The sequence below is a fragment of the Lynx rufus genome, unplaced genomic scaffold, assembly GCF_022079265.1.
Source record: "Lynx rufus isolate CCGP_SWC_20201006 ecotype Redwood Valley unplaced genomic scaffold, mLynRuf1.p SCAF_15, whole genome shotgun sequence".
Classification (NCBI taxonomy): domain Eukaryota; kingdom Metazoa; phylum Chordata; class Mammalia; order Carnivora; family Felidae; genus Lynx; species Lynx rufus.
In genome coordinates, this window is record NW_025814829.1 from 18,576,076 (window position 1) to 18,592,989 (window position 16,914).

General features: G+C 34.5%; 1 protein-coding gene across 3 annotated transcripts in view; it reads right to left on the reverse strand.

Moving 5' to 3' along the window:
- Positions 1 to 16,914, reverse strand: part of KCNT2 (potassium sodium-activated channel subfamily T member 2) — a 366,395-nt gene that overhangs the window by 124,220 nt on the left and 225,261 nt on the right. For all 3 annotated transcript variants that reach the window (XM_047077238.1, XM_047077237.1, XM_047077236.1), the window contains exon 14: positions 16,794 to 16,902. In XM_047077238.1, the coding sequence (XP_046933194.1) occupies positions 16,794 to 16,902 (109 nt within the window). The remainder of the gene's footprint in view (positions 1 to 16,793; positions 16,903 to 16,914) is intronic.

Genomic DNA, 16,914 nt, shown 5'->3' on the forward strand with positions numbered 1-16,914 from the left:
CCTGCTTCAGATTCCCTGTCTCCCTCTCTCCCTCTCTGCCTGTCTCCCACTAGTTCTCTCTCTCAAAAATAAACATTAAATTAAAAAAAAGAGAGAGGACATGTTGTACACCTTAAACTTACACAATGATTTTGTCAATTATACCTCAATAAAGCTGGAAAAGAAGAGAAACTGTGCTGTGATCACATTATTATGATTATTACAACATAGTTCACTTAAGAGCTAAAGGGAATTCTATAATTATGAAAGCTTCACCATAGTACCCTAAGTTATTCAATAGTGACTATTTTAAAAATTACTCTTTCCTTACCAACCAACATGTTATTCAGTATTATGGCACACTTTAATTGGCTTTATTTTAGTTCCTTTTTTTTCTCGGAGTTTATGATTGCCATTTTTTTGTTGTTGTTTTGTTTTGGTTTGTTTCGGTTTGTTTTGTTTTTCAGCTGGGAGAGAAAACAGATACCTCCTTTGCCACATCACATTGTGATGTAGCTTTTAATCTAGTGTAGTCTTTTCCTGAGACCCAGTGTCTGACTTTTCTTATCTGGACCATAACTTTTAGGAATTTTTGGTTTTAGCTATGATGCAGACATGTGACCTGGGTCCCATCAATCAGACACAAATGCAGGATTTACTTTGGTAGAGAGCTAAATGAGGAGACAGACGGGCAAGTGGCATCCGTTTTGTTGCAGAGGTAGTATGGTTCTAGGATTTTTACCTGGTTAGTTGTGTGGAGTAGCAGGGGAAATTGTTTGTGTCAGTTTAGCCAAGATAGAGGTCAACTTTCTTGCTCAGTGTTATCCATATTCCTCCATAAATCTCTTTACAATTAAACTTGTTAAGTAGATACTCTTGTATAAAGTTAAGAACACTAGTCAATACTAAGATTTCCCCCCATTTGTACAAGTTTTAAGAAGTTTTTCTTCACCATTATTGCTCTGTAATTTGGCAATGCTATGTATGCATCTAGGTATAGTTCTTTTTCATTCATTATAATTTACAGCAAGAGACTCTTGTCAATTTAAAGATCTGAATCTCCCTTATTCTGTCATAATTTATTACATTCCATTTTCTCCATGTTCTCTGGAACTTCCACTAAATCAGATATTATTTCTCTTGGATTGACCTGCACTGCAAATCCTTTTTCTTATGCATTCTATCTCTGTCCTTTTATCTGCAATCCTCAAACTTTCTATGATATTTCTTTCAAAACTTTTTTTTTGAAAAATTTTTATTTTGGTATAATTGACATATAACATTATTCTAAATTTAGGTATATACCATAATGATTTTATATGTGTATATATTGCACAGTGATCACCACAAAAAGTCCAGTATCCATCATCATACATAGTTATGAATTTTTTTCTTGGGATGAGGACTTTTAAGATCTACTTTTACCCACTTTCAAATATGAAATCCAGTATTATTAACTATAGTCACCATGCTGTATATAAAATCCCCATGATTTACTTATTTTATAACTAAGTTTGCATCTTTTAACCCTTTTCACCCATTTTGCCAACTCCATTGCCCGCCCCATGACAACCACCAATCTATTCTCTGTATCTATGAGGCTGGCTTTCTGGGGTTTTTTTGTTTTTGTTTTTGTTTTTTTAATTCCATATATAAGTGAGATCCTATGATGTTCGTCTTCCTCTATCTGAATTATTCCACTTAGTGTAGTGCCCTCAGGTCCATCATTGTCACCAATGGCAAGATTGCATTCTTTCTTATGGCTAAATAGTATTCTACTCTGTGTGTGCATACGCGCACACATGCATAGCACAACTTACTTATCCGTTCATTTATTCAATAGGCACTTATGCCATTTCCATACCCCAGCAATTACAAATAATGCTGCAATGAACATGGGAATGCAAGATACCTTTTCAAGTTAGTCTTTTCATTTCCTTTGAATAAATACCCAGAAGTGGAATTGCTGGATCATACAGTAGTTCTATCTTTCATTTTCTTTTAGGAACTTCCATATTGTTTTTCATAGTGGCTGCACCATTGTACGTTAGCACCTTCAGTATACAAGAATTCCCTTTTCTCCACACCCTAGCCAACACTTGTTATTTTTTGTCTTTTTGATAATAGCCTAAGCATGAGGTGGTAATCTTGTTATGGTTTTTATTTGTATTTCCTTGATGATTAGCGGTGTTGAGCACCTTTTGATGTACCTGTTGGCCATCTATGTCTTCTTTGAAAAATATCTATTCAGATCCTCCGCTCATACCCTAATCAGATTTATTTTGCTGTTGAGTTGTAGGAGTTTACTGAATTTTATTAAATTTTAATTTCAGCACTCTGTCAATTTCAAAAGGTCTTTTTTACTTTCTATTTGTACACCATAACTCTGGTCTTCTTAAATCTTCCTGAGAATAATAATTGTAATTATTTTAAACTATTCTAGATCTGTCCTTATTTGTTATGGGTTTTTTCTTATTATTACAAAGAAAATCCAATCCTCCAGAAATGTCAACAGACATTTAAGTTAAGGATTCTGAAAAATAAAAATTCTACAAACAAAAAAAATTTCCTCAGCATCTTATTCCTTTAAACAGTCATCATCATCCTTTTATAACCTTCAATATTCTTCTAAACTATTATGTATACTTCTCTATTTATTAAAAATATATTTAAAATATTTTCTTGTTTATGGAGACTTTGTTTCAAAAAATATATTTGATTCTTTTTGAATTTTGACTTTTTTTTTAACTGGTGAGTGTAAGACCAAATTTTCCTATTTCCCTATGGATCCAAAACAATTCCAGTGAGAATAGAGATAGCTGTTTCCATCTGGCTGGATTTATTTCCGTAATTTCATACTGCATGCTGATAGTCAACAAATTGCAGGAGCCATATTTCAAACTTCTAAGTATGAGGTATAGGGATATTAAACGGATTCCTTTGTCTGTAAATGTTTTGTTAAGTGGCAGGTTACACTTTATGGTGAACAGGAAGGGATCACACTATTTAGTCTGGGGCCACTAAATGCCTGATTATAGAAGATTGAACCCCAACTCCAAACTGTCTACTAGCATATAATTCAGACATTTTCTTCTAATTTGTTCAGAAAAAAATCTGATTTTTCCCAGTGATAAATGTCTGACTAAACTTAACTACAAGGGAATGGTACTATGATGGATGGAAAAAGGGTAACTTGTACAGTACACAGGAATTCAATGAAGATTTGCTTTGTTTTTCTAGAGATCATGTACCCTAGAGCCTCACTGGGAGCTGCCATTTTGTCCTGGTGCATCAGCCTCTAATCCTTCTGGGAGGTGGGGAATAGTTCATCAGAAAATATTCCTTTTTCCATCTCTCAGAAATTCATTGAAATTTCTTACACCTTTCACTTATTTTTCATTAATGAAAGCTTATCATTTTTTCTTTCTCTGTCATCATTTCAACGGAGTCTCATGAGGGAGAGCAGACAAAGGCATGTGGATCATAAACTAGTTTGAAGCAAGGGGTTCAATGAATCATCTCAGTGAATCCTTTACTTCATTTATTTAACTAATATTTATTGAGCATCCATGCTGTGAAAAACATCTTAGAAGGCATAAGAATGAGCACAACATGTTCTCTACCTTGATGAAATTATAGCCTACTAAGCAGGAAAAAATAGATACATAAAAAAACATAATACATACTCGGGCAGGGTATATTAAAATTCTATGCAAGTTCATAAAAATGAAAAATCACATTAAATTGGGAAGTTTAAAAATATTCATGAGGAAATAGAATTTTTGATTTAGCAAAATCCTCCAGAAAAGCCAGAAGAAATGAATTCAATGCAACAGTATCAACATTTTTAAAAAGATGTAGAAGGTGGAAACCGCAAAGTATATTTAGGATCATGCTATTTGGGGAACATGATATATATAAGAGAATCATGGGAGATAAGGATATAAAAATAAATTAGGACTAGAGTATAGAGGGCCTTAAATTAAATGGACATATTTGAATCTAATTTGATAATGAATGATGAGCTGCTAAAGGCTTTCCAAGCAGCGGACTGCCAGACTAGAGAAACACCCAGATTGCTCAAAATATGTCTAATAAAATACTGTTCCAATTGATCTTTTACATTTCTCAGGTAATCAAGTAGATTTTAGACACACCGAATAAAATGAATTTCTGTGGAGATTTTCAGTACACGTTAACTTACATGAAAGAAAAATAAGCAGCATCTCTCTTGTGATCACTTCCATTCAGACCTCTAATCTTGAAGTCCTTTTTAAAAACCGTTTTTCATGGGAGAAACGGAAAAATGACTATTAGAGAAACACAGACAATGCCATCTTCCTCAATTTCCATGATGAAAAAATGGTTTCCACAGAACCAGCAGAACTGTTTGTCTAGTGGAAATAATAACAATCTATAGATGTGTTCCAATAAAACCCATGGTATCTCCCAACTCCAAAGCTGTTATGGATGAATTTTATCCCCCTACAAAATCGTATGTTAAAGTCCTAACCCTTAATTCTTCAGAATGTGACACAGCCTTTAAGGAAGTAATTAAGTTGAAATGGGGCTCTTAGTGTGAGCCCTAGTCCAATCTGGTGTCTTCATAAGAGAGATCTGGCCACACAAAGAGACTTGAGAGATACATGCTCACATAGGCAAGACCACGTAAGGACACAATGAGAAGATAGCCATCTGCAAGCCTGGAGAGAAGCCCCAGGAGAAAACGAACCGGCCACTATCTTGATTTTGGACTTCCAACCTCCAGGACTGCGAAACTGAATTTCTATTATTTAAGCCACCCACTTTCCTCAACACTGAGCAGAGAGCCTGCTTGGGATTCTCTCTCAATCTCCCCTGGCCCACTCTCCTCTATTTGGGCTCGCTCTCTCTCTCTCTCTCTCTCTCTATCAAATAAAAAAAGAAAGAAAGAAAGAAAGAAAAAGAAAAAAAATGTAAGCCACCCAGTTTCTTTGTTATGGCAGTCCTAGCAAACTAATACAATGGCCAGGAAAATTGAAGCACTTTAGAGCAGGGTAATGTGAGGTGGAAGAGTTTTAGAAGAAAAAGTAGTTTCCTGATGCAGTGAAATTCATGCTCCGTAGTGGAAAAGCAAAGGACAGGGGAAGGAAATATATAAAAGCCCTTTCTATGACCTTCCTTTCTTGTCTGGAAGTCTGAGTAGCAGTAAGTTACTAGGTTCCTAATGGTGTGAGGTATTAAGGATGGAAAGGAGACTCGAGGTTTGGTGGGAGAGAAAAAAAGCCTGTTAATATTCTCAATTCTGATTGAAAGCACTGAAAAGTATACACATCAACATGTTAACGGAAATAGAGCCTCGGATTTAAGAAAGTTCTATCAAATAAATTTCAAGATTTATACTTCAAGTGACAATGACTTGAAATAGAGCAATCAAACATTAGAACTGGAGAAAACAATTATGTTTTGCTCTAAAGGAAAACCAAGTGCCCGTCATCCTTGTAAACACTCTACTTTTAGCTTCTTACGGGAAGAGGGTGACTGGATTAGATCTGCCAGATTGCGAAACGTAATCTTCTGTCACAGTTTTGGAATGCGAAACTTCCAACAGAACTAAAGGTAACTCTTGAGCTTGTCCCGTCACCCACCCTCACATTTTTTTTTTTTCATTTTCCTTTCTTTCAGTCAAGGTGGTAACTATAATCTTACTTTTAAGAAACTTTCTCCTCCTCTCTCATGGCAACTGATTCCCTGGGCCCTCTGTGACTAGCTTAGTATTAAAAGGTGAAAAACTCTCCAACCTTAATCTGTACCTCTGTCTGTGCTTCCCTCCCTTGTCTCAGTCCTTTTTCTGGAGATGGTAAAAGACATTCGATTTGCCTATTTGCTCAACACAGTATTGAAAATAAGGACTTCCTGGATGTTGGAGTGTCATAGACAAAGGAAGTCTCATGGCTAATTTTCATCTGAGGTCAGAGAAACAATGAAGCCTTCTGCAATCTCTAGCCCAGGTCCCTATAGTTCTGCTGAGGTTCAAAGATACAACAAAATAGGGGCACCTGGCTGGGTCAGTCGGTAGAGCGTAAGACTCTTGATCTCAGGGTCGTGAGTTCAAGTCCCACATTGTGGTGTAGAGCTTACCTAAAAACAACAACAAAAAGATATATACAAAATATTGCCCTACCTGCCATTGACCCTGCTCTTTGTTGTCTCCAGATATACTTTTTTCTTAAAGATTTTGCTTGGAGAATTCCTCCAGTCAAAATACTACCTGAAATATTTAAATCACTCTCAAATAAAGCTGACAAAAATGTTTAAAAAGAAATATTCAGTTCCTTGAGCTCCCCTTGTCTTTCACCACCTTGACATTTGGAAGAGTACTGGTCAATTATGTGGTAGGATGTTCTCAATACTGGTATGTCTTATGTTTTTCTCATAATCAGAACATGCTGGCAGGAATACCAAAGAAATTATGTCATGTACTTCTTTTTTTCTGTCATGTACTTCTTAGTGCATCATAGGGATTACATGAAGTTGACATCTCTTTTTGTGGGTGATCAAGGTGATGTTTACCTTGATCTCTTGATTAAGGCAGTGTCTAGAAGGTTATTTCACTATAAAATTGTAATTTTTCCTTTCATAGTTATCAAATATCATGGACAGGCACGTTGAAACCACACAGTGATCCTGGCTGTCTTCAAATTATCACCCACTAATATTAGCACCCTTTAGATGATTTTGTCTACAACAACTGTTTGCCTAATGATGACTTCCTATTTCTCTCTTCCTTCTACATTTATTAGTTGGAATTCTTTTTTTTTTTTTTCAACGTTTATTTATTTTTGGGACAGAGAGAGACAGAGCATGAACGGGGGAGGGGCAGAGAGAGAGGGAGACACAGAATCGGAAACAGGCTCCAGGCTCCGAGCCATCAGCCCAGAGCCTGACGCGGGGCTCGAACTCACGGACCGCGAGATCGTGACCTGGCTGAAGTCGGACGCTTAACCGACTGCGCCACCCAGGCGCCCCTAGTTGGAATTCTTAAGTAAGAAAGAGCTATTCCTTCTTTCCCACTTATTTATTTATCCCACTGCTTATTTACATCAGTGTATTTACTTGATTTTATGGGTCAAAATCTAATGTTATCATTATTTATTTTGTTTCTCAAATTGTCCCATCTTGGCTTATTAGGAACTCCTTCAGGTTACTTCTTGTGTCATTTTGATGACCCCTCACACTCTTCTGAGCAACTCCTTAATTTCTTGCACCAAAAGACTTTCCAGACTCCTCTTACACTTTCTCTGCCCTCATCCTGGATTCAACCAATCCTTGATTCCCCAAGGAGCCCTGGTTGTTTTTATTAAAGAATTATGTTTAGTAACTGAGATGTGAGCATTAAAGTGTGCTAAGTGCTACTGAGCTGTCGTTGCTTCGAGGCTCTCTAAGTAAACAGAGCTAGGAATTATATGTGTGTGTGTCCACAGACCCATAGACATACACATCTATATTTCTGAATCTATCTTTGCATAAATGTGTATTAAATGTCATGAGTTTATACTGATTCCAATCTTATCCACAGGAACTGCCACCGATTGGAGGAGGCTTAGGAGAAATAACAACTAAATGCAATGCAGGATCTTGGAAAAGATCCTGGAACAGAAAAGGGATATTAATGGTAAAACTGGTGAAATTCAAATAAGGCCAATAATTTAGTCACTTGTATCGTACCAATGTTAATTGGTCATTTGGAAAACTGCACTATGATCATGTAAGATGTAAATATTAAGGGAAGTTAATATGGGAAGGGTATGTAGGAACTCTGGACTATTTTTGCAATTTTCTGTAAGTCTAAATTTAGCTAAAATAAAAAGATTTTTTAAAGCCATTAAAATTTTAATATGTAATCCAGCATTTCCCAATCTTATTTGAGCACCTAATTTTATTTTTCAGGAAAATTACTAACATCCATCCAAAAGCATTATTAATTGTGCCTTGGAACACAAATTTGGCAATTCTATGAAATAACAAAACCACTATTTATATGCCACACACAGAAATTAATTTCACTGCATATTGGCTTAATGTGTTTCTGCTGTGGTTGAAGATTTCCCAAAACTATTAAGCAATCTCTGGTGAAATAGTTACTTGAGAAATCCTAAATTTCACTTAAGTTTAAATGAACACAATTATAATGCTCATGATAGAAAGCTGAATAAGACTATTTTTCTATAATTTTACAAACACGTTGCATGTGGTTAGAGGTATGATAAAATTTTGCAAGCTAAGGAAATAACCACAAATGAAGGTGTTCTATTTTTAAAGAGACCAATTACGTTGAAAACAGACAAAATTTAATAGTGTTTAGCTTTCATTTTACAAAAAGCATTGCAATAATAACCCAAATATGCAGTTTCCAGATCCCATTGATGGATAGAACACACTCACCCGGTATCTTAATGAAGGGCTTCTTATGAAATAACCCTGCCGGGGAACATATTTATGAAATTGCAACTTTTTAAAAATTGATTTTACTAAACTATAAAAGCAATTTTGCTTTTCCCTTATTTCTACTATGTATTTATGGAACGTATCATTGGAATTCTTGTATCTTTTCATTTATTCAAAATACTTAAAATATATATCATATACCAATTGATTTGTATTTGAAGTCTTCTTTTTTGTGGCCATGTAAATCAAAATAAAATTATTGTAACACTTTGTAATGATGTATTATTATTACCTGAATCTGCCAGCAACTGTTATCTGTTTATAGCCATATAATTTAACCATTTTCTCTGGTATCTGATTTTTTTAATCTTTTTCTCTTCTGCTAACTTTTAAAATAATTTTACTGAGTTTAACAATTTTCTTATTTATTTTTATAATGCATTTCTTCCAAACAAACTTTGAAAAGGTCACTAAAACCCTATATATTTTTAGAAGAAAAATACTTTTATACCTCCTACAATTCTATTTGGCTTTCTTCTATAAAATTATTCCATGACTGAATAATATAATATATTGCTTGAGAGTAAAATGCCTCACACTGTACACATTTGAGTCATCTTTTTCAAAATATATGTAGTCCTAATCTCTGCAATACTTAAGACAGTGATTCAGAGTCCAGAAAGCTAACCATTACACCAAGGAACCCCGTGTCTTAAGACAGTGATTCAAAAGATTGGCCATGGTAAATTATATACCTTCACTGTTTATTGCTTGGAAGGACTGTGATATATAGTGTTCATTCATGTCATTCTTCGTTCAAAAAAATAAGCAAACAAAGTTTTGAACATATTCTAATTTACATATAAAATACATGTGTGCATGACCTGAGTCTTTTTCTTCTCCATCACAAATACGTATAAGGTTCTAGGTGTCCAGCTTTGTCTTTAAAGCAACTCTCCTGCCACCCTCAAGCTGTCTCCGACCAAATTTTAAAAATTTTTTTCAACGTTTATTTATTTTTGGAACAGAGAGAGACAGAGCATGAACGGGGGAGGGGCAGAGAGAGAGGGAGACACAGAATCGGAAACAGGCTCCAGGCTCCGAGCCATCAGCCCAGAGCCTGACGCGGGGCTCGAACTGACGGACCGCGAGATCGTGACCTGGCTGAAGTCGGACGCTTAACCGACTGCGCCACCCAGGCGCCCCTGACCAAATTTTAAAAAATAGTTTTGATGCACATAAAATCTGACTCCCTTGACACAGGTGAATACAGCCAGTGAGGGAACCAAAGAGTCCCCACCTACTATGGTCTGGCATGGCTATAAGTAATCCTCAAAATAATCCTGTGAAGGGACTTCATCCAGTTTCATGGTTTTAAAGTGTCTGTATGCTGATGAAACCAAATTTTTATCATCCATGTAGAATTGTCCCTAAGCTCCACACTGTATACTGGACACAATTCAGGGAGTGTAACAAGTATCTTAAACCGATCATGTCTACAATAAAAATCCTGATCTTCCACGGTCCCCTTAATTGCGGTAAATCACAATTATACTCTTCTCAGTCCAAAACTCTGCATTCACGCTAGACTCTTCTCCTTCTGCCCCAACTCTAATCAAAAACTGTTGACAACAATGCCTTCAAAATACATCTAGAATCTCAGCACTTCTCATCACATGCTTGTGCCCTTGCCAAAACAAGGTTTAACTTCTCTGGCTTAGATTTTCCGCATAATCTCTTGATTGCTTTGCTCAACCAAGAAGCCAATGAGTTTGTTCCTCTTATTATTCAGTTCCTACCACTCTTTTGCTCAGACTCTTTCAATGATTTTTTCATTTTAAAATGATAGCCACCACCCTTATAATGACCTAGAAGGCCCTTGTTTCCCTGTCAGATCTCAGCATTTACTACCTTTCTCATCCCTTGGTTATAGCTACACTGGCCTACTTGCTGTTTCCCAAGTCATCAGATGTGTTTGTATCTCAGAGTCTTTGCCTTTCCTTCAGAGTGGAGACTCACATCTCAGAATAATCTACATGGCTCACTACCTTAACCTACTCAGGTCACTGATTAAATATCAACACCTTGATGAGGTCTTCCGTGACTCTATTATTTAAGTTGGATACACTGTTCCATATTTGAACTTCCCATTGTTCTTTCCTGCTTTATTTTTCCCTTTGCACTACTGCCTTCCAAGAGAGGTTATATATTTAACTTATTTATTTTTGTTTACTATGTGTCTCCTCAAGTAGAATAAAAGCTTCATGACAGCTGGAATTTTTTTGTTGGTTTCCTTGTGGAAACCACAACACCTGGAATGGTTCTGTCACACAGTAAGCAGTCAATAAATAACTGTCAAATAAATGAATAAAGTAATGGGTGGGAAAATTATTAGCTCAAATTTTCCATAGAAAATGATTGAGAATTAAATGGAGTATGTAATCGGTTCCATGTTAGTTAACTCTCCCGGTTAGTGAGTCAACTGTTTCAAGCTGCCAGAACCGGGGATCTTTTATCTCTGTCACATTTCCTCCCTGAATTTATGAGCCCCATTTGCAGCATAAACACTACCAAACAGAGGGAATATTAGTTGTGACTAGGATATGCAGTTCCCAGAAAGTCCAGTTTTAGTTGTCACTTTAATGAGAAGTTTCTGATCCACGTATTTTATAATAATAACACGCTTGGGTTTGACTCACTGATAGTTAATACGTTAAAATTCAGGTAAAAGGCCAACTATCAAGAAGTAATAATAATTAGCAACTATACTATGGATATACTTAACAATATTTTTTAATAGGGCCAAGTTTGCGTCACCACATTTTAGCTCCCCCTCTAATAGGATGCAATGACCTTCACTGTATTTCACATATAAAACTTAGGCTTTCACAGCTATTTGTATTAATCAATATACCCTCAGATAAGATCCTTTGATTTATCTTTTGTTCTTGTGATATATAACCTAATTATTTTAAAAAAGTAAACATACAAATGTAAGTAAATATGTGTGTATATATGTCTATGTACACAAAGCATATATATATATATATATACACACATTTTTTTATTTAAAATTATTTACATTGCTAATAGACATAAGTAGAATCAAACTCATATCCTAATATGCAAACTATAACTGTATCTTAAAAAGTGGAAAGGCAATGATTGGACTTCATGGAAAGCTTTAATAAATAGTCTCAGTTGGCAATACTTTGCTCCTTTGTCATTCTCCTTCTTCCTACCTAGAAGAGAATAGCCTGAACCAAAGCAGACATTTTGTGATTACAATGAGAGAATCCTGAGGATTAAGTCTACTGGCTAAAATGTTGTAATTAAAAAAAAAAAATGGAAAGAACTGGGTGCACTGTTGAGTCAGATAAGCTGCTCTAGATGCTGATCCCCAGATATTTCACTTATAAAATAAAATACCACCCTTAATTTTAGCTGTTATGTAGAGCAGAACATATTTTTAGCCAGTGTAATATTCTTTATTGTGCATAAATAAAATTACTGTAAGCTACCCCTTTCCTTACCATTCTTAAGGAAGAAACGATTCTTCTCCTTACTAAGTAGAGATATTCCAGACATTCTCCACATCCCATCCCCTACCCTCTGGTTGTATTTTCAATCTCTGTCTCCTCACTGGTACTTACCCTACTAATTAAACTTTAAAAGCAAAAAGAAAATAAACAGATAAATACACATAGATGTGCATGAAACATATTTAGAAAAAGCTGTCCTTAACATTTCTGTTCAATAGAGCTTTCATTATTTTTCTTTCTCATCTTCATGGACAAACCTAATGAAGTGGTAGCCTTCAACCAGGCTTCGCTTTCTTATCATCTCTTTGTTTGTTCATCTTTTATCAAAATGAGAAAGTCTCCACTGTCCAGAATTGTTTTGTCAGAAGTCCCCAGAGACCAGTGACCTACTAAGCCCATTTGCTCAGCATCCATCCATCTTAAATCATCTATATGTTTACCATCCGGTTTGTTTTAGAAATCCTTACTCCTATTTACTCCACTGCACTATACTGTATTTGCTCCCCTTTTTTTCCACCTGTTACCTAACAGGAAAAGTTTAAGTTGTCACTTCTCCCAAATCCCCACTATTTCTACTTTCACCTGACCCCTATTTCATGGACCTGAAATAGCACTGACCCCACCTCAGGAACCAAGAGAAGCAGTAATTACCACCACTAAGTATATCTGTTTAGGAGGCAAATATATTCATATTAAACTCCTTTTTCTTCTATCAAACCACATGTTTTATAGTTCTCTACCATCTAGACACACGTCTAGAGATTTTTCTTTTCCTTTCCCTTTTCCTACATTCATATCTATTCAGTAGCCAAGTTCTGTAAATTCTAACTTTGCAGTATTTTTCTTAGCGATTCTCTCTTTCTTTCCCATTGATTATCACTGAGGCCAAAAAACTCAACCTCTTCAACGGAATAATGAAATATTATTTGAATGAAAATAAATTGAAAAGAAAAGAAAAATTTCAATTTGACAAGGATGAAATATGGGTCAGATCTATCAACTGGCCTGATATCAGTGTTTCCTTGCTTAAAATCATCATGGTCGATGTCCAACAGCCTACAGTAATTTCTGTCCAAAGAATAAACTTACATTCATCTTCCTGGTAAGACTGCTGAACAAATAAAAATGTTAACTTAATCAAGAATAAGGAATACCACTGCCAACTGCACTGAACACTCAAATGCAAATGAACTGAGGGGGGAAAATAGTGAAGTGCCAAAATACAGAGGAAACTCTCAATGAATAAAACGAAACCACTTATTTGAAGTCATCTACAAGTTACTTTATGACTTATACATCAACTAGAACTGGAATGAATATATTAATATACAAGAAGAAAGAACATAAGATCGTTAAGAGTGCTAATAGCCATGGGAGCTATATTAGTCAGGGTATTGGCTAAGTTGCTGTAGAGACTCCAAAATATAAGATAGAATTTTTTTTTAATTAATATTCCTTTTCTATAAAAGTCCAGAGGTAAGCAATTCATCCTTAATATGTGACTTCCATCTTTGTCCCCATTTCCACTGGCTAGAAGAGAACTAAGAAGAAGACAAAGGTGTTTGAGTGGGTGAGTCTATCTCTAGAGCTGAATTAGGAACTCCATTATCACTGTGAACTAAGGCAGGTCTGTCATGAAAGAGCTGATCTTTGATCTCAACTCTTGATTTATCTCATTAGTTTCAGAATTCATATTTATTATTTTCTCTCAATACTATAATCTATATAACACTTTATTTAAAGATATATTTTTAAATTAGACCATTTCATGTTTTATATTATATTTACTTCTCAGCTTGTTGGATCCTAAAGTATAAATTTCTCTTTTCACTTCTTACCAACTAATATAGTACACAACAGCTTGTGAATATCAACTATTTGTAGTCAAAATCACCATTTATTATAAAATGAAGTTTTAGTAGCATAATCTCTCCTTTTTAAAGTGGAGAAATTGAGCATTAATTGTAAGCTTTGTTTTCAATTAAGGGTTTGATAATCCTTGCATAAAACATTTCTTAGACTATTCAACATTTTCCCCATTATACTACTTAATTCACCTCCCAAGTCTGTTCTCTTATTATGAATTCAGTATATTTGAACTCTCTAATTTCTGCTGATGCTTAAGGGCAAAATTTCAAACATGTTCTGTTAATAGGTGAATCTTGACTATATCTTCAGTTAATGCATAATACAAAAGACAATACAAATACTTGGTCAAACAATACATTTAATAAAATATATTAGATATGTTAAACTGAGTGATTTGTTTGGATGATTATATATGTTCAAGTGATGGTATATATCTGATTTAGGTACTTGAATTTAGAAAATACAAAAGCTCTTACTACCCAATAATCAAAGACAAATAACCCAATTTTTAAAAATTGGCAAAGGTCCTAAGTAGGCTTTTCTTCAAAGAAGATATACAAATGTCCAATAAACAGATGAAATAATGTTCAAGGTTATTAGCCATGAATGAAATTCAAATCAAAACCATAGTGAGACACTATTTTGCATCCACTAGGATGGTTATAATCAAAAATTGGACCATAACAAGTGTTGCTGAGATTGTGAAAAAAAAAAATTGGACCCCTGCTACCTCGCTGGTGGGAATGCAAAATGTTAAAGTCTCCTGGGAAAACATTCTGGCAGTTCCTAAACAGAGTTACCATGTAACTCTGCAGTATAAACAAAAGCAGTGAAAGTATATGTCCACATAAAAATCTTTTCATGCATGTTAAAAGCATTTTTATTTACAATGCTGGAAATAGCCCAAATATCCATCAGCTGATGAATAAAAAATAAATATGATATATCCAAATAATGAAATATTATTCAGTTGTACAAAGGAATGAAGTAATGATGCATATTACAACACAGATGAACCTTAAAAACATTATGTCAAGTGAAAGAAGCCAGTCCAAAAACACAACACAAAACAAAACAAGCAAAAAAAAAACAAAGCACATATTGTATGATTCCATTTAGATGCAATATGCAATGTCCACAATAGGAAAACCTATGGTGACAGGGTAGACTAGTGATTGTGTGGGGATGAAAGGGTTGTGGGAAAATGTGAGTGACTACTAAAAGATAGAACATGTCTTTATGGGGTGATGAAAAGATTCAGGAGTTAGATAGCAGTGACGTTTGCAAAATTCTGTGAATACACTAAGACATTAAATCGTACATTGTGGACAGTTGAATTCTATGACGTGTGAATTATGTCTCAATAAAGTTGCTATGAAGAAAATTATGCTGGTGGACTATCGCATTTATTGTGACATAATTTTGCTGGTCAATTTTATTCATGGACAATCCTTAATTATGTGGTAACAAGGTCTTCAACAACATTCTTTTTTAATAAGACAAAATTCATTAAAGTATATTGGGAAAAGTCCTATTTTAAGGGTCATTAAAATTCTTTTTTAGCTTATATCAAGTGCATGTGTTCACTAGGGCAATAGTGTATGTGCCAATAAATAGTATTTACTGTGACTTGAACAGCGTAATTCAACCAGTCTATGAGTAATGATGTATGTTAGTGTTGATGGGCACATTTTATCCTTTCTACAACGATAAAGTGAGACTAGATATTCAGTTCTAAAGTTGTATGATTCTATGACAAAAAGGGTATGGCAAAATAATGAGCCCATGTGACGAGTTCTGTGAATGTTCCATTCATTGGTGTTAAAATAGTTTTCAGTGTTTAATTTCATCAAAATGCTGCATACTTTCTTCAAAGAAAAACAATTCATTCATGACCCTGTTGCATCTTTTCCACTGCACAAATTAAAGGCTTACAAATGCACAGAATAGAAATATTTTCATTTCGAACTTTAAGAAAATTAATCCTTGGACAATCTTACTATCTCAGTAGAGCAGAGACATAATTAGAGTAAGAGAGTAAAATCTACCTGGACATATTGCAGGGCATTTGCTATTTCCAATTAGCAACTTACTCCACCTGGTATTAAATCCCAAAAAAGAATTTTCCTTTTTTCTTGATTTATTTGACTTGGCACTTCACTTAAATATCAATTAACTTACTAAATTTAAATAATCACAATCACAAGCACCACAGTAAAATTTTCCTATAAAATCAACATTTTGTCTAAAATACCAAATAAAGAATAGGAAAAGGTATGAAATGCAATGCAACGTTGTCTCTTCAAATAAGAGTGGGACTGTACTCACTGATTATACTTTCCTTGATCATCTGAGTCAAATACAAACTCTATCATAGAACAAATTGGTCTGATGATATGACTCTCCATCATCTACCTCAAAATGCATATAAAAAGTGATTTCTTTTATACATTTGTTAGTTTTATCAAATACTTTGTTATTCTGTAATAATTATAAAAATTTAATTTTGATGTCAATTATGTACATATAGCTTTGAAATAAGAACTTACCTTAGGAATAGAAGACAAAATAGCTTTCAGATCTCATACTAATGATTCTCATCATCTCATTTCTAAAAATTTTATTTCCTAAGTATCTCAAAAATAGAAACAGTGCCCTAATCCTAGACTTAACAAATGATGTAGACACTTAGAATTTAAGATGAAACAAATTATCTCAAGATTCATTAGAAAAAAAACAGCAAATCTCTGTCAATTTTCTATGTCTTGGTCTTCCCCTTCACAGGTCTGTATTTGTCTGTCTATCCATCTATGTATCTATCCATCTGTCATATGAAGATAATTCACACAAATACAAGTGTTAGTACATATCTAGCTGTATATCTTGGCTTACTATACCTCTAAATCACATAACTACACTTATATTATTTTTTTTTATAATTTAAAATGCATTATCTTAAAGAAAAAATATACTTACTGCCCTCTAGAGGTATGAACCAGAAGTGTAATAAGTGTAGATGTTGCTGGGCAAATACAGTTTAAAGCTAACATGGCGTATTTAAACTCTTCTTCACAAACAACATGATCTGTTTGAAATA